The sequence below is a fragment of the Diorhabda sublineata genome, chromosome 3, assembly GCF_026230105.1.
Source record: "Diorhabda sublineata isolate icDioSubl1.1 chromosome 3, icDioSubl1.1, whole genome shotgun sequence".
In the NCBI taxonomy this organism is placed as follows: Eukaryota; Metazoa; Arthropoda; class Insecta; order Coleoptera; family Chrysomelidae; genus Diorhabda; species Diorhabda sublineata.
The window spans coordinates 13,471,190-13,495,249 of NC_079476.1; the positions used below are offsets into that span (position 1 = coordinate 13,471,190).

A 24,060-nucleotide genomic window follows, 5' to 3' on the forward strand; every position below is an offset into this window, starting at 1 on the left:
GATTTCGATCGAGGTGATAGGAACGCAGATAGATAATGCTTCGCTTTTTTGAATGTCTTCCTTTATTTTCACTTTGACTTTGATAGCAGATAAAAGATAACATTGAAAATAAATGAACTTCTTATGCTCATTAAACGTTTTTGATTCCTGAAAAACTATTACTCAAAGCAAGAGGAAGCTTGATAAGTATTATCAGAATTTGCACTATTTAATTTAATGGTAAAAAAATGTGTTACACCAAATTTCGTTGTGACCGTAGAAGCAAGGAAGATACCGAACGCTTTGAACGCCGAATTAAGGTCTGAATCTCCAAACCAATTGAAAAAATTCACAATATGGTATTAATAGATCGGATATTGAAAGTCCAAGAAATGATGGAAGTCATCGGGATTTCACATGATTGGGGAGTTTCAATTTTCTATCATCACTAGAGTATGCGAACTCTTTTAACAAAAGGGCTGCCACTTTTCCTGACAATCGTGTGTGGCGTTGTTCATTCTCAATGCTAGAGATCAAACAGCAAACAAAATAATTAGAATTCCGGGTTGGTTAGCAGCCAATAAAATTGTGGGGATCATATTGTGGTATATATGGGGTATAATTTACATTGACTATCTTCAATAGGATGAAACAATTAATGGCAAATATAATGCCAACCACTTCAATGTTATACGGGTAATGAATTTTATTTTTCATTCTGTTATTACTCAACAGATGCGCTCGTCTTAGCGAAGTGAGTGTTTGATTGCACCTGATAGCTTCTACGGTTGTTTGACAAGACTTCTTATCATGTAAAACTAAATTACGCGAAACATTGCGATTTATTGATATATACAATAAATATCAATTTAATTTCAGAAAAAGAGTCGAGAAGAAAGTAGTGGTGCTGGTAGCGGTGTTGAGATTTTAATAAATGAACCTTATACCCATGGGCCTGGCGGACAAGGACAATACACAAAGAAAATATATCATGTAGGCAGCCATTTGCCAGGTAATGTATAATTCTGATTTGCTAATTCGAGAGCATTACTATTAACCTAATGACGTAATGTAACGCCCAAAATGAACCTATGATAGAGGGGGGTTGAAGAAGAATCACTCATGGATTCGACAACTTCTTAAGGAAACTATTGGGAAAATATGTTTGGAATCAATGAGTAGTTTGGGGTATTCGATTGTGAAACGATAAAACTACTAAAGTTTATCGTTCTCGAAACAGCAAAGTGTATGTATAAAAAAATTAATATGGATAACTAAACCATTAGTCTGAACATGATTTTAATATCAGCAGTTTCATTCGTAAGATTGTGGAATATTCCCTCTGCCCAATTTCACATTGTTTCAATAGGTGATTTCATTTGATAACGATAACTGTTTCTAAGTCTTATCGATCTTTATTGACCACGTCTAATATTTTCAGCATTGCCTACTGTCCAATTGAATGTTTCCATGACTTTGATTATGAGTTTTATTCCACTGTTATTCGAAGGAGCTACGAAGTCTGGCAATTAAGTAATAAGAATGATACTGTAAAAACTATTTATTATATTATTCGGCAATTATATGATTTCTCACTAATACACCGTGTTCAACGGTTTTCACACGCATTTTAGCAATTTTGGAAGAGTTTGACTGGAACGTCAGACAAGCAGACTCGTCACAGTTGTTTGGATATCCTCATTCGATTTAAATGGCGTATTTTCTACGATATTTCTGCAAAAGAGAGAAAAATCACAGGGTGATAGATCTTGCGAATACAGTGACTGTGGTAACATGAATCTTTCTGGAGGGCGAAATTTACGTCATATCAACGCGCAGTGGCAGGGTGCGTTATCTTGATGGAGCAACAAATGTTTTCTGAACTCACTCTATTAACGAAGTCTATAATTTACTACGCGATAGAAACTTCATTCACGATCTGTTCGGAAAGAACGAAATCCTTATGAACCGTCCCGCGTACATCCTTTTCACTTTAGTGATAACACTTGTTGACTCTTGCGTTTCGTGTTGGGGGTTGTTTTGAAAAAACACAGTTTTGTTCTTCTTGCAGGTTTCTTGGAAAAATTGTTGAGTTTTTTCTATCGCGAAAACTCTAGTTCAATTCTGCCTAACGGTTTCGAGGTTGATGTTTAGTTCGTCCAGGGTACACATGCACCAGTATGCTGAATTATCGACTCAAATTTATAACGCCTCGTGCGTGACGTCACGCTTGAATGAGAATGTTTTCTTGGCCATTAAGATTAGGTTGTATTTGTACGTGTTTATTGGGTTTTTCTGTATTTGTGATATTTTTTTGTGTTTAGCGACTATTAAAGAGTTGACCTAACTGCCACTATTTTTTTTAAATATTGTACTTTCTTTTATGATCATAAAGTAGTTGCTAAAACACTAATCGAAATAACAAAGAAACAACTATTACTTTGGTTTAAAAAAAACTACTTGGGGAAGCAGTGGATATGACCCTGTGGTCGAGAGGATAAAATTAATTTAGAATATCGTAAATGAATGTCGTAAATCACAAAATAATGCATAATTCCTATTTTTTACAATAATTATACTTATTTTATGTTGTTGCCGATTCACTTGTAGCCCAGTCAATTTAGACATTCGAAGTTACATAAATTCCCATTAAGCTGAAAATCAGTAAAATCGTTTAAAATACAATTGAAAGTAAACTTTGAATGTTCCCCATCATTCCCGTGTATGGGAAAATTTTTATTCAACGTCAAGAGTCAAAAAATGAGTTTTTCGCGATTATTAACAAAACGGTAAGTTTTATCATGATATTGATATCATGCATATGATATTGACGTTTCAACTAGCAGTTTTTCCCAATAAACATTTTTTGTTATATAACAGTTGCCGTAAATATTATATCACCTCATTAAATAACTTAAATGTATATATGATAGTAACCGTAATATTTCTGTTACTCGTATAAACCCCTTAAAGAGCTTAAATGGGGAGTATATAAAGGTTACGGAAAACTTAGGTTAGTAACGCTGTATAAACTTAGGTGTTTTAACCAAAAGTAACGAAAACATTTTGGCAATCACTATATAACTACTTAAAAATCCACAGTTGGAGCCTTTTAGTGGTCAAATATAGCTTTATATATGTTACTGTTACCCTTATAAACATTGCCTATAATGGTTTTGATAATATTTCTGTTACCAATTTCTGTTACTTTTCTCCCTGACAAATATATGTTTTCTCTCACTTGGACACACATTTTCGTTGTTAACTTTATTACATCGCTCTTTTTCTTATTGGGTTATTATCAGCAAAATAAAAATTTATAAGATGGCAGATAAATATATATTATATACATGTTACCTATAATGCCGTATAAAATTTATCTTAATTAGGCGTTTTTAGCATTGCAGTGACTTAAATTTCATGAGGGAAACGGTTTTTACTGCTAACATGGACAAGATGCCTTGAAAAAACGCACGGGCCTTTCAAATATCCAACAATAAATAATTTTATTTATTAAAAAAAATTATTTTTTATTTTATTTTTAATATTGATGCTAAATAATGTGGCCAAAGATATTCGTATAACCACTATTTAACAGGGTGATATTAATTTTGGATTCCATGTTGTTCAAATAAGTTTAATTTTCGTTTTTGGAAGGCATAATGAATCGTTCCTTTTCATTTGAGTAAACAATCATGGCGGAATCATTGTATAGTAATTTTACAAATAATGGAAACCTAAAAATCACTTGTTGTGATCTTATATAACCGATGGTAATGATATATAACTTTGTGGGTTATATAGTAGTGTTTAGAGTTACTAGTAGTGTTAAAATAAAACTTAAAGCCTCCAAGGATCTCGTATATAATTAAAAGTAACATACGTTACTAAAAGTGTTGTTATATACTTAAAGTTAGGCAACCCGCGCTTTCAATAACTGACGTCGAGCAGCTGAGTTTTAAATAACATTTCAAGTTTGACATTGGTTTAACACATGTTTGATATAAAACATAACCTTAATTTAACTAAAAATAAAACGTTTGCTATTAAGAGTATCAAGTATAAGTTTTAAATATTTAAAAAGACATTCAAATGTCTTATGTATTATGTATTATGCAGGCTTTTATCCAAACCTGATCCCACTGCATACTAAAAACAATCAGTGCTTTTCGGTGTTAAAAATGAAGATGTAAGAGGGCGTACATCAGAGCTTTACTCTATTACCTACTTAAAAGTGGTTACTTGCATGTGCGGATCTCTAAACCTACCAAATATTTAAGTTTCTTAGATGTTTACTAAAACAAGTTACCTACACTTAGGGCTTAATATATACCAATATTTATACAGAAGGCCACAGAGGCAGTTTTTGGTCAACAAACACAGCAAAGAAATGAAAATAATAATGATCTAAAAGTAATAGTTGAGAAGCAGCCTAAATGTAGTAGTAGTAAGATCATTTTCTGCCGTCACTGACGTTGGACTGCTATCATTTTGTTCTCTAATTTGAGGGATATCTGGTGGCGGAAAAAATTCATTATTTATCTGTCTAACAGTAGCAGTAACCGGTACACAATCTACGATTCGCTTAAAATTTTTGTCACTTTCCGCCGAAACGCAGAGCTGTGCTTTATTTTTTTCCAATTTCGTAACATAGCGATATTTTACAATAATAAATTAATGTTTATTACACTGCTGCTGCTCACTGCTCACAAACAACTGGTGTTAGTACTGTTAGTATTAACTTTGTATCTTAATAATATATTCTTATTCGACAATTGACACCGGCAACCATTTGTTTGTCTGTTGTTTGTTTGTCAATCGTCATCTGTAATAAGTTTATATATATAAGGGCAATTGATTTTACTTATGGTAACCGATGTATATAAAAGAAATGGTTGTCCCTAACTTGGTTACCAAAAGTTTTTTAATAGGATATACAAACACTAATAATCCCCAATTTTTTTAATTGTGCTTAGAAACACTTATATAACTCAGAGCCTATATAGTTATATAATTTAGGTAGCGGAAAACCTTATACAAATTTTTTATAAACACATTGGTAACAGTTACTACATGTTTTATTAAATGATGATGGAAACAGTTATACCACTTCTTTATATACCCACAAGTTACAGAAATTTTATAAAACCGTAATATAACTTCATTACCTTTATATAGTGTTTATATAACTAGGAATCACCGTAAGTTACAGAAAATGTTTATTGGGTTAACACCATGATTTGATAATTTACGTATTTATATCAATTAAAAGATCACCTACATCTAGAATATCGAAATAAAAATAAAATTAAAATAGAAAATATGTAGCAGCCATCTATTAAATTATTCCTAGTTGTACTAAAATTTATAGAAGAACTATAAATTTCACTCAAATTATTTAGATCTTTTTTTATTAATTCCAGCGCGTGTTTGTTCCATTCATTTCAAATATAATGTGTCTAGTTTTAAAAACTGTTTATGTAACAATATATGATTAGAAATCAATAAAATATACCCATAATACTTATATCAAACGATATTATTAAATTGATAATTTCATAATTTTGCTAATCATATTGTAAATAGTCTCTTATTTCACGGAACAGGCAGGAAATATTCCTTGTTGCAAGCGGCCTTAAGATGTTATATATATATATATATATATATATATATATATATATATATATATATATATATATATATATATATATATATATATATATATATATGCCTCATAATTTATACAGATAAATAGAAGGATTTTTCTGGTATAAACAGTTTTCTTCTTCAGGATGGATAAAAGGCATCCTTCCTAAGACGGCGCTTATGGTCGAAGAAGAAGCCTGGAATGCATACCCATATACAAAAACCAGATATACCTGCCCATTCGTAGAAAAATTTTCATTAGAAATCGAAACTTACTATTATCCAGACAATGGTCACCAGGAGAATGTATTCGAGCTGTCAGGCAGTGACTTGAGGAATAGAATTGTTGGTAAGTTGCAATTGTTTAATAGCCAATCTAAAATCTGAAAAATAAATATTCGTATATTTTTATTTTTTGACCTATCTGCATAACTATCAACATATTTTTAATTCACATAAAATCTAACCTTAAAAAAGTCATGTTAAATACTGGTACGAACCGTGTAACTAGCGCCCTCTATGAGAGTCAAATATATTAACAAATTAATGTGATAGGATCTGCTTGCAAAACATAATTATTCATATAAAATTTCATTACAATGTTGCCTACTGAGTTTTTAAAAATATGTTTATTTTCTTCGAAGACTTTTATCTCGAATACGGATGGCGTTACGAAATTTGTTTACTGAACAACCTATTATTTTTTTGTTTTCTATCCTAGAGACAGGATCACCTTGTATATATGCGGGCTTGAAAAGAAAAAATCTTAAATGTCTGTACGTGTGTGTGTACACGCGTGTGCGTCTTTATAGAGGTTGGATGAAAAATACTTTCACTCATCGTCTATACCTTTGGCTTCTGCTTACTACGCGGGCTGCCGTTAGGCCTTACTTAATGGGGAGAGGATCTAGTTATACAGTCCTTCCTTGAATTTTTCCTTCTATTTCGATTTCTCTCTTTTTTCTTCAAATTTTTCAGCTGCGAACTTAATCATTGCTGATCAAGCAATCTTTGATGAAAGCATAGCCTATATTTTCCGAGCGTTTCCTCACCTTGTGCGGTTTTCCAGGTACGACCAAGCAAGCCAAAACTTGAGGGTATATTAAAACTACGTGGTCCGTATTTCGTTTACTCCTGCACAGTTGAAAAATCTATGAAAATATTCTCTTGAGGTATCCATATCCAAAAATTACATGTGTCAGGTAGTAAGTCACCTCTCCGTGGGTATGTCTGATGGATATTATTTGCCAACGACTTCTTCTTTTTTACCTCTCCTTAATTCTTCAGTGCTCGATGTAGTCGATCTTCTTCTACTACTCTAACTGGCATCATTTCGGTAATGACGCATACCGTTTCTTCGTATACGGATAAGTTATGCGCTTGCAACTCTCAGAACACTCAGTAGATATATTGATATGTTTTTACGGCGAAATGGAAATATCTGTGATCATGGATGGAAGCTGGCATAAAATACTTTGCATTCTAGGTAAAAATACTTAAGTTTATGGGGAAATATTTCGTATATCGCTTTACTTGAACGCATTTATAGGTTTCATACAAAAAAATTAAAAATACTCCTTTTTATATGTTGTTGCAGTGAATTTGAAAAAATATGTCTAACTTCGCTCCAAATTAAACTGCCAGCTTTCCGAATATGACATTGGTATTACGATATTTTTATAAAAGGTTTAAAAAACAATAAATTTTTTTCACCCCTTTTTTGAACACTTTTTTCAAAAAAGTGATGAGTTATTTTTAGTTCAACTCTTCTTCTTTCCAACGCGACTTTCCAAACGATGATAGGGCCATCCGGTGAAAAAAAGGCCTCCTATGGTTTAATTGCCATTTTGCAAAAACTATTGGGACCACTGGGCCCATCTTTAGAGCATTGATTAAGTACATCGAGATCTCGGTGTTCAGTGAATAAGAAACCTTTATATTTAAAATTAAACAATTTAAAAAATTAAAAATTTTCTCCTTTCGGTTAAATTATCTAAATAACAAATTATCGAAATTTAATTTATAAAAGCTTATTTTGAAGATTTTTCAATTCTCTACAATATTGCCCTTAGTAACAAAGACGAGTCTTGCATAGGTTGAGCGCAAAACGCAAAAAACAAAATTTGTACCGATTTTTTGGTGTCTTTATTAATATAAAATTAAATAAAAATTAAAACAAATAAATAATTGAAGTTGATGCGCCGCTATGAAGAGGGTTGTTTTGGATAACTTAACTATGGCTTTGTTTTTTTTTCTACTATTAATTTTGTCACGTAATTTCGTAAATGCTCTGGCCTATAAATGAATTCCGTGAGCTCAACAGTTTACATTTAAAAAATGTTAGTTTTAAGAGATGAATTCCATAGATAGGTATTTTAGTATTTTAATATGTAATAAACATTTGTTCAATAAACTCCTGACTTTCCTTAAAATTGATTTTATAAATGTGAAGTTTCTTTTGAACTCCTTGTAGTTGGAATACGTTAAATCACAAAATAATCAAATTCGAAAAAGTCGGAATTCAAGGTAGACCTATGGATAGTTGTTAAAAAGTCTCCAAATTTTTATATATTTCGTTATCACACTGTAAGTTGTTCAAACGGAAAAAAAGTGCTGTAAACTTGTAAAGATTTTATACTTTGTGAACATACTCATGTAACGGAACGCATTTTTCATTAGAGATTTAACGATCACCCCAGTTTGAGAATCTATTTGAAGGAGCTGCTTTGTAAGTTTGAAAATGGGAGAGCATTGATGATACAAAAATATCAGGCATGCCACATATTATACATACATTTATGACGAAATAATTGATTTAATCGCAGAAATGGTAGTAAATCCTAATTCTTCCACAATACAATTTGCATCTATAGTTTTTCCATTTACAATTGTAAAAGTATGGAAGTGTGTCGATTGAGCGTCATATATGGAAATTATTATATCTCTTTAAATAAATTTGAAAACTAAAAGAGAAAATATGCCATAAGTGAAAATATATGTGTATCTATATTAGTCACTCTCACCACTTTTCAAAAGCGTTCTGCTTAAACAGCCTACCAGGCATGAATTAAGCCCACTTCGTTTTTTCGGGCGTGCGAGAAAATTTTTACTTTTATTACAATGTCCTAATCGTGGTTGTCATGAAGATTAGACAACTCGTGACGGAAGATTATGCAGCTCGGAATTCTAATTATGAAATGAACCTAAAGTAACTTACCTCCATCTGTATGGCACTTTGCTTTACATCCTTCTACTGAGCAGCACTAAAGAGTTTTGATACTTTTTTGCAATTTCTTTTTCAAATTTAAAATAATTAATTTTTAACAATTTGTTTCCTCGCTAACTTAATGCCATTTTTAACTTGTCACAAACACCCTCAGCAAGTTATCTGTTTACAGAATGAAGAACGGAGCAACGAATTTATCACTTAATTTGACAATATTGACAATTTGGTGGCAATATTGGGGGTAGAATTTCAACCAATTGCAAGTGTGCAGTAATATGTTATATGGAATTTTACAAATTACGGCTTCCACATATTTTAAAAATTAATTATCTATTATATATTGCTTAGTATTTACCTTAATTTAAAATGAAATTTAGGTTTTAGAAAGTCTAGGCTTTATTTCTGGATATTCTAACTTTATAAAGTGAATTGGGTATTGCATTCCAAGTAATATTCTTAATAAACATACACATACACACCTGAGTTCTGAAGGTCTTATCTTTTTGTTAAGAGTTAGTTACAATTTCCCCGAGTATAACTCGACACTTGCTTATAAATTGCGGAGTTAACATGTCGGGGGGTGTCCTCTTGTGGTCGCTTTTTTTTCTTTTGTTTTATTTCCAAAGAATTTCTTTTTCTTTGTGGTTTTTGCTTTGAAAGTTCTTTTTCCAAAAAAAAACGAATGGGGTGCAAAAAAGGTTCAGTTTACATCTGGTACCCTGTTTTAACCAAACTCCATTACAGGCAGGTACATTTTACTCGTCTACTTACGTTTTATAAATCAATATTCAGTTTTCCAAGTTCCAAGTAGGACTTCAATTAGGTGCATCTGTCTAAATAACGGCGTATAGTGCCATCCAATTTATGATGATTCGATTGCCTTTTAACGAATACTTTCTCGCATAAGATATACATATTTTTAAAAGTATTCATAAGAATAATAAATTTATAAAATGAGGTATCTACACCTAGGGTAGATCAAACACAATTGTCGGCAAGGGTTTTTATATAAGTTTTTATCTACAATTGATATTTGAAGAACTATAACAAGTTTTTTCTGTTAAAAACCATGACTTATTAGAATTTAACTCAATGTCTTCATGTTTGTATATTTTTGTTTCTCAGCTTCCAACGTAAACTTGTCTCGTTTAATAAAATATAAATAGTTATACATATGAACGTTTGCGTAGTTCTCTCTATTTTATAAAATTTCATTTTGTATGTTTTTATATTTTCAACATATTTTACAACGAATCATTTCGCGATAAATTTTCCGATAATTGCATAAAAGATCATTTGAACTCTGCAATTCTCTATATGATTGCAGATTGTTGCATACTTCCCCTTTCACTATAATCAAATTTATTTGAAATAACTTTTAGGGTTTGTATGTGCAACTCTTCGTAGTTAAATTGATATATGATAATATTCCCAATTAATTGTGAAATTTCATTACTACTTGGTGCAATTTCATTTTCCTATTGTCAAAATAAGCCATATTCTCCAAAAGAACTAACACAACTAGATAAAATAGTGATATTTTGTTTCGACATACATACGCTACACCAACGTTCAGCCCATATGGACAAATGCTATTGAAGATAGTGAATATACCATATTTTTTCTTCCTTTGAATCATTATTTTGAATATATGTCAATATAAATGAATTGAGTTGTTGTATTTTGTTACAAAAGAAATTTTTTCTAGCATATAACTTAAGCCCCAGACTAAAGATTGGAATTTTATGAAATTATGTTCAGAAAACTTACCCTCAAGTCATTACTCACTTGTTCAACATTTTAGTGAAGATGATATTCAAAATCTTTCGATTTTTCAATCAACTGTTTACCCTCTCACATGGATTTTGCACTAGAGTGTTGATCTATATCACTTTTATCTATGTGAAATTACATATTATATATACGTCTAAAAGCGTGCGAAAAAGAACAATGCTTTTTAAATGGTATAATCATTATAACATTCTTTTTACTTGTATATTTATCAAATTGTGTGTTCTGTCAAAGGTTCTATAATTGTAATAATTTTGTACTGTCATTAAGAAGTGTGAAATGTCATCGTCGTTTTGCAAAATATTTTTCAAATTTTGATTGATAAAACACTGATTGTTAAGCTAAATAAACTTGGAAGAAGAATCTGATTGCACCTCTTCTGAAATTGCAGAAATTTCAAAATCAAAACCTGCTCCCGAGAAAGGAAAATATACATGGAGTCGATTTTTTGGATTGGTGTAATACTAATATTTTCAACTATTCATTAACCACTAAGGGGCTATCCATAAATTACATCACATCTCAAGAGAAAGGAGGGGTGTAGTGAACTTTGCTGTAACAAGAGATATATAGGGCCATCTGCTTCGTGACATCACTCGTAAAAATCGAAATTATTAAAACAGAAACCTCTATGTAAACAAAAAATATGAGGTTTAATGTTTTATATCGATTACTTTAAGATGTAAAATCTCAAAATGTGTGACCTCACACTAGGAGGGGCAGGAGATCTCATAAATGTGACAATGTGTGACAATGACGCAAGGGAGTCATTAAATTCGTGTCACATATTTTATAGATATATAATCTATATTTACTGCTTACGATTCGAGTTTTCGTTTCTAACACTAGTTAAACTACTGAACTAAATTAAACTCTCAGTCTTCTTGTACTTATTTCGTGACAAATATTAGATTTCTCAGAATTCGTTGTACATAAGCTAAAATTTGAATATTCTACAGTGCTCTATTGACAGGAGATTTTTCGAGGACTACACTAGTGCGTGATTTGCCACATTATATAATTCTTTTGACATTCTTAGTTTCATCCAATACAAAACGAAATAGTCGTATATTGAATGTAGAATTCATATACTTCCGTATGTGCCTGGTTTAGTATCATAATAAGTTTAGTATTTTAGAGGTAGTCGAATCCATTTAGCAAGCCCCAGATATCGGAAATTAGTACTCCCGGTTTTGCCAATAATTGGTTGACTTCCGCTTTTTGAACTGAATTTATGAAATTTTATTGAGGGTGACCTATTTTCAGGAGATGGTGACCTATTTTCAGGAGATGGTGACTTAGCTGAATAAAGGAAGACGTACATTATTTATTATGTTGTTTACAATCGAATTAGCAACTGCCTCTTCATGTTCTTACGAGGATGTATTAATATCTATGCGACCATGAAAAATTGGACTGCAAGCTTCAAAGGAGGTACATTTTCCATTGAAGATGATGACCGATCGGGAAGACCAGTTCCCGAAAATATCGATGCAGTTCATGACATGATTTTATCAGACCGTCGAATTGGACTAAAACGGATATCTGAAGCACTGAATATTTCATACGAACGCGTTCATCATATAGTTCACGTCAATTTGGACATAAGAAAAATTGCTGCAAAATGGATCCCCAAATGTTTGAATGTTGACCAAAAGCGTGCAAGGGTAGAAGCATCGCGTTCGATCTGTGCTCGATTTGAAAACGATATAAACTTCTTAAACCGAATTGTTACTATAGACAAGACTTGGGTACATTTCCACGATCCAGAAACAAAGCAACAATCGATGGAATGGCGACACTCTGGTTCTCCAAGACCTAAGAAGTTTCGTATACAAAAATCTGCTGGAAAAGTTCTAGCTTCGGTTGTTTGGGATTGCCATGGAGTAATCGTGATTGATTTTTTGGATAAGGGTAGAACAATAACTGGAGATTACTATTCGACATTACCTACCACTCTAAGGGAAAATATTATAGAGAAACTACGCGGAAAGCTATTCAAAGGTGTTTTGTTTTTGCAGGATAATGCCCCTGCACACAAATCTCATGTTTCCACGAAAGAAATTTCTGATTTAGGGTTTGAATTCCTAGAACATCCCCCTTATTCACCAGATTTGGCTCCGTCCGACTATCATCTCTTTCCTCAACTGAAAAAAAGTCTTTTCTTCCAACGAGGAGGTAATAAAAGCTGTGAAGGTCTAGTTTGCAGAGCAATAAACATTTTTTTTTAAAGGTCTAGAAACGTTGCAGGTTTGCTGTAATAAAATCCAATTAAGAGGAAAATATGCTGAGTAATAAAATAGTTTGACATTGAAATTTTGTTTGGTTTTATAGTAGGTTAAGAATTTTTTAATATATCTTCGTAAGCAGACCGAGTAACGGATCATTTTTCTGATTTGGTTATGTTAGCTTAAGTTTACTTCAGCTTCGATTAGGTTAACTTAATTGACCGATAAGTTGAGAAAAAAGAATATTTTTCTATTAATTGCGATATATTGTTAAGGGGAACTTCCATTTCGTAATGGAAGTTCCCCTTAACTGGAAGTGGTAATTCATAAATCCAGTTCAAAAAGCCGATCCAGAAGTTAACCAACCCAATCATTGCTAAAACAAAAAATCTAATTTTCAATATCTGCGACCTCGATAAATGAATTCTGCGTTCTCAAAAAAAAACGCTATTAAGATTATAAACCCACCAGAATTACATTACATCGAAAAAAATAATCGACCTCTAAATGAAAAGGTAATGATTTCACTAGAAATAAAGCATGAAATGGAAATAATTTAATTTGGGGTTTTCAACGAGATAAGTCCATACTTCACTCATTTATAGTAACCGCAATAATAATTTTATTCCATTTGGTGTTGATGCAATTCTATAAATAATAAGTCAGTCAGTACTCTTCAATATACACTTGTGAAACCTGTATTCTTTGAGAACATTTATGAACTTAACAATAGAATTTGTTCAGTTTTTTAATTTGTGCAACCCTTAACATCTTGAAATTAATTAAAATATGTTTCAGATGTAATAGACGTAGTAAAAGACCAATTATACGGCGCCGATTACGTAAAAGAAGAAGATCCTCTATATTATGTTTCCGAAAAGTCTGGCAGAGGTCCATTATCTACAAATTGGTTGGAAGAATATTGGGACAGTGTTAAAGGAAAACAACAGCCATCAACTAATGGAAAATCGCTTATGTGCGCCTACAAGTTATGTAAAGTGGAATTCAGATATTGGGGCATGCAAACAAAAATAGAACGGTTTATCCATGACACAGGTAAATAAATAAGCCATATACTCGAAACATTCTTCTTTGTCAAAAAATGGAATTGAATCGTGAACATTTTCTTGCGATGATTTTGACGTGAATTAAACCAACAGCGCGTGCCGATTAACTCGCTTCGACTTTTGGTGATGAATTACCATCTCGAGCCACCGTGTATCGCTGGTTTTCTAATTCAATCGTGGTCGTACCTCATTACAGGATGAATTTCGTGACGTTGGTCCAAAATCGGCTGTTGTTCCAGAAAACATCGGTGCTATGCGTAAACTTATATTGCAAGATTGTCATAAGACACACCGTGAGGTTGAGGCATTCATTTAGTTGTCAAAGTGATTTGTTCGCGTTGGATACCGCATAATTTGACAATCTCTCAAAAATAAAAACTTGTGTCAATGGGCATAAAGAAATGCTGAAAAAATTCAATCGCGGTGCCTCAAAAAACCTCTATAAGATAGTGACAGGCGACCAATCATGCATCTATGCTGTGAATCAGAAACTAAACAAAAATCGACTTTATGGGTCTTCCAAGACCAACAAAAGTTGAACGCACAAGAAGCACTTCGAAGAAAATGGTCGCCTTTTTTTTCAGAATAACTGGACTTTTCGGCACCGTTTCACTAGAGTGACGTAGAAGGCTGTGAAGAGGTCTGGTTGATCGATTTTTCCTGAATCTTTTTTGTTCTTCCGATGTGTTTAAATGTTCATTTGATGTTGTTTCAATGATTTTTGTAAAAAGCTTCATGGTTGTTTTTAGACAGGTTATGCCTCTATAATTCTCTGGAGATTTCCTGTCCCCTTTCTTGAATATAGGAATGGTTATGCTCTTTTTCCATTCGTTAGGAACTTCTTTGATTGATAGTATTCTATTGAAAAGCTTTGTAAGTTCTACCATTAGTTGTTGTCCTCTATATTTCAATAACTCATGTGGTATGTTATCTAATCCAGGTGCTTTGCTGTTTCTGACCTTTTTTGCATATTTTATCGTTACTTCTTCTAATACCTCGAGTGATTCATTGTTTTCTTCATCTTCTTCTTCATCTCCGTACAGTTTTTCGAAATAGGATTTCCAGTGGGATTCGTCATCTGTTGTGTCTGTGTGTATTCTACTATCTCATGTCTTTTCCTTCTTAGCATTCCCCATACCTTTTTTAGTGCTCCGTATAGGTCATATTCCATTTCGGAGGTAAAGTTTTCCCTGAAGCTTCGTTTGATTTTTGATTTCTGTGTCTTGTTTGAATGGAGTGGTTCTTTTCTTCTGGTGTATACCATTCTTTCCTTCGACTGTTCTTGCTCACTCCTACTTTCTTTAGGCCTAGCGCCTCAATAGCTGCGTCGGTAATATTCGTTTTGTATGTTTAGCTGTAGTTTACAAACAACTAGCAAATGGTCAGATGCTATGTTCGCTAAAGTCAGGCTTTTTGTGTCTAGTATTTGGGTTGGGTGTATGGCTCTGTTCGATATTATGTAGACTATCGTTGAGTTTTGTCCCCTTGAGTTCTGCCATATGATTTTGTGTTGGAGTTTGTGTTGTTTATTCTCGTATTGTAACGTGCGCATAGGCCTATTAGTGCCTCTCCGTTCTCATTAATGTGTTCCTCATCGAAGTGGTACTTTATTCCGGGCAATACATTCTTCCCGATTCTGGCGTTCAGGTCATCCATTATATGTTTCTCAGCTCGTTTTCAAAATTTTCCGTGTCTTCCTTGCTCTTGCTAATGTCCGGGGCATATACACTTATAAGGTTAAAATTTCCTGTTCCTATATTCAGTAAAACTTTGAGGATTCTTTCGTCTATGTAGTGTATGTCTTGTATGAGATGTATTTTTCAGTTATGATTATTCCCACTACTGCTGTTGCTCGTTTATGCTTGGCGACACTGTTGTATATTAGTATGTAGTTCAGTATTTTGATGCTTCCTTTTCCTTTGAGCTTTGTTTCTGATAGCGTACATATATCTATGTTATGTTGTTTCATTTCTAAAAGTATTGGACAATTTTTTGTGTTCCATGACATAATGTTCAAACAAGCAGTTCGTATTATATTTTTTCTCCATTTTTGTTTCTTGTTCAATTTGTTTTCCGTATTCATATTCCAATTTCTAGTCGAGTTCGTCAACGCTTGGACCGTCCTATTCCGAGGCTGATCGTTGGATCTGTAAGTAGATGAATTCTTTTCACGTCCGGCAGATTGCTGGCCTCACCTGACAACCCTCCTCCTTTACCCTGGTTTGGCAGTCACCAGTCTACTCTATCCATCCAGCAACCAACCAACCACAGGCGGAGTTTTTTAATTTTAATGACTGAATTTTAATAATAAGTTGGAAAAAATCTAATAAATTTGTTTATTAGTACCCTATTCTACTCATTTTAAATACGCTTTAGCGTATTTCAAAATTGTGTTGTTACTATCATCAAAAACAACGTCAAATCTAAAGGTGCAGTCCACTAAGCGTTTACGGCGCTTGAAATATTCTTTTGGACGTTCCACATAGCGACTACGATCGTTGTGGTCGCGGACATGATGTAAAGACTACAAGGTGTCCTATAGCGCACCAGCTGAGAAGCAGCTAATGAGAATTCGCTCCCAAAACGACGCGCCAATTTGAAACATTTGAATTGAATACAGGATGTAAAGACTGCAAGGTATGCTATTGCGTACCAACTGGGAAGCAGTCAATGAGAATTTGTTTCCAAAGAGATGCGCAGAGTCAACTCAAGCAACGCGTATTGCAACCATAAGAATATATCTCATTATTTGATGCGGTATGGGATAAGTACTTTTGAAGCATCCTTGTGACGCACCACTAAATATTTTACTATCGCCGCAGAAGATATTTTGATTTTACTTTAATGTGAAATATAATAACTTAAAAATTATAACATAACCTCTTAAAGTTTTCCCTTCATTTTTTTTGTTTTGTTAATCCATTCGACTTGGATTCACGATTATAACGCTCTGGACTAAGTGGAGCAGGAAAGATCGTGGTTGTGAACGTATCGTATTTGTCATGAGTTCTTAGTGGAATGCACCCTAAATGTCAACTTTTAATTATTGATTATACATATACAAATACTTGAAGAACTTTATTCAAATATTCAACAATCTAATCTAAAATTTTCAAATGAATTTTGGTATTGAAAAGTTAATACTCTATAATATGCGGAATATTTTTCTTATTACTACTCTCTTCAACGTAACCAGTTTCCACAGTCCCTGATTTCTATTCCACTAGTCGTTGGAGTTGATCTACTGTCATACCACTGTTTGCCATAATAGTAGCAGATGTACGTCAAAACGCGTGTCCCATGTACATATAGGGATAGGGACATATTTGTATGATTTCAAATTCTACCAATTAAAAAATAGTATGAAGTATTCGTGGATAACTGGTCTTTAAAACACGCGCGATGTAAATCTTATGCTTTAATACCCGTATACTTGTATATCTAGCATTACTTCTAATAAAAACTATTCATCCTCAAAATTATTAGCAAGTGTAGCATTTATTTTGATTTTGTATAAAAATTGCTCCATTTCAGTATGTAACTTATTTTTCTCGAAAAAAACTACCCCAACGATTGTTTAAAATCAAATGAGATGTGTCTACTCAAAGAGAAACCGTCCAACATATTTGAATCTAGTATCGTGTCAGATGTTAAAGTTAATGTTCATATTTCTGTAAAATAGCTCTTCGGAAGACAATGCTAAGAGCTCACCGACAAGCTTGGGCGTGGCAAGATGAATGGCACGGTCTTACAATGGAAGATATTCGAGAAATAGAAAGGCAAACACAACTGGCATTGAGAAGGAAAATGGGCCAGCTAGAAGATGAGATTGGTAAGTCTTTTTCTACCGCCTTGTACACTACATTGGTGATTATCTTATGGTCAGACATCTATTTATAGCGGCATGACACAGCTCACTGGTGTTATTTATACCAGTCCAGTTTTTTATATTGCATAGCCATGACATTTGTTTTCGGCCTACGCCTCTCTTTTCTTCGATCTTTCCTTGTATGATCAATTGGGGTATTATATATCTATTGTATTTCGTTAATTAATTATTGTGTTGCATTAGTCGCTTCTGAGCTTAGTCACTTTCAAGTTCACTCAAAAATTAATTTGTTGTATACCCCTCCCACTGTATTCGTAAAGTTTCAGCCCCGATTTCAAAATGACCTCTTTATCTACCACACCTATCAAAGGCAAATTTGGTGGTTAAATTATTCTTTGTACTCTAATATTTTTATAACTTTGCTTTTTATATGTAATGCTTTTTCATATTTAGTGATCGTTTTAATTTCCTTCCAAAATTATTTGATACAAATTTTGTAAATTAATTTCCATATAAATTCGTATTTTCTATTTATTAGAAAACTTTTAAGATGGAACGAGTAGATAGATAAGATCTGGATAAAATAGAGCTTATACTCTAATATATGCTAAAACCAAATTCATATAATCGCTCAGAAATCAGTTCTATTCATTCATTCTCTTTCTCAAATAAATAGAAAATACGTTACAAAATCTGCTTTAAATATATATATATATATATATATATATATATATATATATATATATATATATATATATATATATATAATTATAAAAGAACATGAAAAAGCATTTTTGTAAGAATTGCATATAAAAAGCGAAGTTTGAAAGATATTAAAAAACTTACCAGCGAAGTATAAAAAATAATTCTAATTACTGGAAATTCTACGTCTGATAGGAGATGTAGGTAAAGAGGTCGTTAAACTTAAAAATGACCATTTTAAAGAAATTTCTGTGTTCTGTGTTATCAACAATTTGTTCATAGTCATCGAGAAACTTTGTAATCAGATCAGAAAACTTTACAGTCTAAATTACTTGGGGAATGCGTTTGACTTTCTGAATGTGATTAGGTTGGTGATTTACTCTAACAAGAAATATATTAAGTATTTACGGAAGTAGTGGCTATCAGATCAATATCCCCTAATGCCTCCAACACTTTTGTCTTGAATATCATAATCTATAACATAAATATTCTATTTTATTTCATGCCTTATTAGTAATTTTTAGTAATTATTAAAAGTACTTCTTTGTATTCTCTTATTGTGATTGTAATTTTTATTTCTTAACCTATACATTGTTTTCGTTTAAGGTACCTATTATATCCTATTGGTAGAACTTTCTTATTACTTCGTCTTAGCGCCACCTATTTTTTCCCATATAAATTCTGAATATATATACTGTCTTTTCCAATTGGCTGAAGTTTTTTGCTCTCCTTCATCCATTGTCCATGTTTTATTTCCAAATAATATTAAGATTTTCAGAACTGATTTGTATATTTTATAACTTCTCAAAAATATTTTTCTATTAAACACATTCTTTAGGAATGTCCTTGCTTGAGAAGCAGCCAGTCAATGCTAACAACACAACTTTTGCAGTTTCCTATTGGATACAAATACTCTCAAAACATGGCTACTTTGGAACGTATCTATTTCACTTCAAATACGATTATTCTTTCGTCCCGGAGTTCCTATTTCAAGTCCTGTATAATGACCTTGAACAGAAAATTCAATATAGCAATGTGAAACTAACAGTATATTCTTAGTATTGATAGAAAGGATTTCTTTTCCATAGTAAGGAAGAAAACCAAAAATAATGGTTAAAGGACAAGAAGCTATTTGAAGTAATAGTAAAATTTATATTTTACTTCTTGATATTACTGTAATTGACAGTCTAGGTCCAAAAGTCAGTAAAGTCGAAATTTTTTTGGTCAAACATAGTTTCTCAGATAATAGTATAACCTTGAATAGTTTGTTTGATTTTGATGTTGGAGTTTTCTTGGGAAAGTGATGTTTTCCATTGAACTAATTCAATTCAAATAATTACAAAACCATTTCTAAAATAATTCAATAAATTGTTCATTTGAATTGCAGTTATGAAAAAAATTACATTAAAATAATCAAACTAACGTATTTTTTATTTTATCTCCAGATGAAGATGACCATGTAGGTAATAGTACGTCAAAAGAAGATCCTGGTAAAACTTTAGCTGCTACTTTAGGAAGTATAGAAGTAGCCGAAGATAGTCCTTTGATGGCCAAAAATTCAAATATTCCTGCTATACAAACAGCTGGTAGCTCAGATACAGATCTATCACCTGAAGATGACATGGGCATAATGAAGTAAGAATATTGCTTATAATATAAATTTCTGGCAAAATATTCGACGATTGGCAATAGAAAAACTACAAAATAGTTCAAAAATCTGTACAATATGTGCAAGTAAAGCAGTTACACTGCCTCAAACTATTTTATATTTCTCGGGGTAATGACGAGCTAAGGGTAAGAAAACATCGGGCTTACGTAAATCCAATAACCCAACGTCGCGATCATTTTTTGGTGAATATTTCAAATTTACAATATGATCTACAAGAACTGCTGATTTTTCAATTAACTGTTTACCCTCTCAGACAGATTTTTCACTAAAGTTGACTTCTAATAAGCTATTTATATGCTCAAATACTGAAAATTATAAAAGTCACATACCTCAGTAACCTACCCATGATGCTTCTCATGAGAGTAATTAGTAAACAGCAATTTAAGGGGAATAAATAATTTTTAATGTTCAAAAAACCATAGACAAACAAAACAACCATTTGGCTGATCGTTTTTACTCACGAGGGTGGCCAGATTGCGCGATTTATTGCAATTTTAGCAACTTTTTAGAAGATTTTGCAACTGTCTTTTTAGGAAAATCACAAAGCGATTTTTGGGCTACCTAGTCGAATTTAATATTGATCGGTATTGCATTGATCCTGATCGCTGCAGTTTGTCCAACTCTGTGCGGACAAGCGATAGGACAGGTTGTATATTTTACGACTTACAACTACAGTATCATTCCTGTTCGTGATCCGTGGTCTAGCGATAGAACATCTTTCACTTTTTTATCTTTTAATGAGGGAAACAAGGATAGAATATAATAGATCATGCTCAGACTGAGAACTTTGTAAAGCAATGTCACATATACAAAGTTTTTCATTTATTGAAGATTGTGATTTGGGGTATCAATTTAGTTTGGAATTAGAGAAGAAAGAGCATGATTCAACTTCTCATGATATAGTAAGTATGTTTTCTATACATGAAAACTTTACTGCAAGAATTTATTAAATATGAGCCAACACTTCTAAATATATTTCAACCAATGAAAAATTTAAGCCCTAACTTAATATTGAACCCCTCTAGGCCCAAATTCTCAGTGCTCCCGTTGTCTTTTACGGTATCCCAGATAATTCTGTTCTGTTTGGGCAAAAAATAATTAAATTGAAAAATGCCTCAGGAGAACTTTTATTCCCAGATTTATCATTATTCGCTTCCAGAATATTGAGTTTACCCTCATGCAGTAGTAGAGAAAACATTTTCAATAATGAACATTGTTGAAATCCAAATTTGAAATAAAATGATGCTGTCTCTTTTAAATTCTATTATGCAAACAAAATACCATTTCTCAGTATACGATATATACTGTAAACATTTGGAGCCTAGTATATATATGCTATTAAGATTTAACGCCGACATGTTCAAAGTTTAGAATTAGAGGCAGATGTTAATGAAACAGAAAATGATGCTTTGGAACTGATAGAGGAAATATTATGATATAAAATAAAAACCAGAGATTATGTAGATGTTGTTTCTCTTCGTTCCAATTTTATTTGAGCCCTTAATTTTTTCACAAGTGAGTTAAAACAAATTGTGTGAGTAGAAACTCAAGACTATTTCTCAATGCACCTTTATTTAAGTGATCAAAGCTTCATATTTTCTATTCCTGTTCGATATCCTTTTAATTTTTTTTATTTGGCGATTTTGAGAGATATATAAGGCATTGCGATTTTGGGGTACATCTGACAGCCAATTGGCGACAAGCATACATAGAAATCTGCCCATATTCTTACCAACAGGTCTACCAAGGTAGAAAGAATTCCTTCAAATGACTATGATCCGATTAACTCGATCAGTTTCTGAACAACCATAAACGTGATATGGGTAAATAAAACTAGTCTGAGATACCGTAGCAATAAATGTAATAAATATTTTTCATCAATTCAAGAATTGATCAAATTTATTTTATGGTTGTGGAAATTTTTTTGAAATTTAGCGGATATATTATGGGGAGCATACTATATTTGTCTACCCATAGCAGAATGCATATCACAAACTTAAAAGAACCTTCTACTTCTACTCATTTTTTTGAAATATTTCCAAAATTTTGACTAATCTGTTTGTATAGTATTCCAATATTTTCGAAAGAATTAAGAGTTACAGGAAAAATGGATGGAAGAAAAATATATTATATTGATAATATATTTTACTGTTTACAGCTATTCTGTAAATCCCATTCCCCTTACAAATTTCATGGCTGTAGCTTCCAGAGATCTTCATCTTCTATATCATACTCTCCCAGGTGTAGTACTATGAAGTTTCATAGTGTATCACACTTCGAGAGAATGTGGATAGAGGTTGCCCCAATAGAACTCCTGTTAGGATTTGTAGGTTATTCTTTATTAAACTGACATTCAGCAGATCTTCTCGGGTTATAGTTTTCCAGAAGAGTCTGTCTGTCGCAGCCCCTGTAGGTTGTCTCAGTAATTGATTTTACTACTATCTGCCCTTTTTTCCAGTGCTTTTTCCACTGTTATGTAGATGATACCACAGAAGAGTTCTCCACTCAGCTCTATTGACTGCTTTCAAAGTGTTTCTGGGCGTGTACTATTATAGTTCTGCCTGGATTAAATGTACAAAACAAACATAAACTCAATTACAGGCTCAAAAGTTACATATAAAAAGAGAAAACGCTTTATTATTACCCATAATAATATTGATTAAAAATGTGTTGAAGTATATTTAAACGCAGTTGATTCTAAAAAGACTGAAAATTATCATAAGAAAATGGATGATAATATTATGTAAATTGCGTTTCACATCTTACTGCAAAAATCTAACTAGGATCTGTATAAAAAGGGGTATAAAAAGAAGGTGAAATATAGTTTAATAGAATAAAATAAAGCAGTATATAACAAATTATAGATAGGGGAATGGAGAAGGGAAAATATTACAAGGAATATCTATAAAAAGTTGGTTATCAGATTTTCAAATAAGGGGAGATAAACAGTAATATAGGTCATTGCCATAACTGAAGAAGGCGTAAAAATTACACTGATACGATATCTAATTGATACTGAATACAATGATTACACCACCACTACACCAACTCTCACAATTACACTGTCTAACGCGCGTTTCGCGTCTCTGAAGTCGATAACTTGGTTATCGAAATGCGTGTCAAACAGTGTAGTGTAGTGGTGGTGTAAACAGTGTATTCAGTATGAATATCGCCAACTGTTCCAGAAATTTCAACTTAATTATCTAATTGAGAAAATTAACATGATCATCATCATCATCATTTTGAATATGATTAAACCGACATAATAACTCTAACGAAACTTCAATCACAATAAATATTTCACGGTATACCTTTGGCATATCGTTTACATAACGCTACAAACCATCATAGTTTTATAATACTAAGAGACTGATCATGTTATAAAATCAATTTGTTAAACATTCTCTCTTTTCTCTTTGTTTTGTTTTGTAGGAGAGAAGATAAATGGCAACAATCAAGAACGCTCCATTCGCCAAGTTCTTCCTCCATAAAAAGCTTTGACTTACAAGTTGCAAATTGGCGTATAAAAAGCCTTGGGAGGGATTCAGGCTCGTCTTCTGATGAAGAATTCTTTGATTGTGAGGGTAATTATCATTTTAATAAAATGTTACTAATTTTTAAATTCCACAAATAAATATGTGTCGTCTTATTGGAAAGAACAACCAAAATTATGAAAGTGTAGACTGAAAACACTAGCACCTAAATACCGAATTAGTAGAACTATCGTAGTCCAGTATAAATCAAGTCCAAGTCTATACTCCTATAAATGGAATACGGATGTGTATCAAAATGCTTAATAGAAGATTACTCTGTGCAAGTAGGCCAGTAAAAAAATCAAATACATCCATTGTACATTATACATAACTATAAAACTCTTCCGTCAATGCTCTAGTTTCAAATTAATTGAAGACCTTAGAGCAACA

The 24,060-nt window shown here is 32.4% G+C and overlaps 1 protein-coding gene across 16 annotated transcripts in view; it reads left to right on the forward strand.

Annotated features, from left to right (window-relative positions):
• The window catches only part of LOC130441029 (protein retinal degeneration B), a 147,475-nt gene that overhangs the window by 72,378 nt on the left and 51,037 nt on the right, over nucleotides 1–24,060 (forward strand). For all 16 annotated transcript variants that reach the window (XM_056774488.1, XM_056774501.1, XM_056774498.1 and 13 more), the window contains exons 3-8: nucleotides 859–991; nucleotides 5,771–5,974; nucleotides 13,669–13,926; nucleotides 17,620–17,769; nucleotides 19,914–20,103; nucleotides 23,570–23,721. In XM_056774488.1, the coding sequence (XP_056630466.1) occupies nucleotides 859–991; nucleotides 5,771–5,974; nucleotides 13,669–13,926; nucleotides 17,620–17,769; nucleotides 19,914–20,103; nucleotides 23,570–23,721 (1,087 nt within the window). The remainder of the gene's footprint in view (nucleotides 1–858; nucleotides 992–5,770; nucleotides 5,975–13,668; nucleotides 13,927–17,619; nucleotides 17,770–19,913; nucleotides 20,104–23,569; nucleotides 23,722–24,060) is intronic.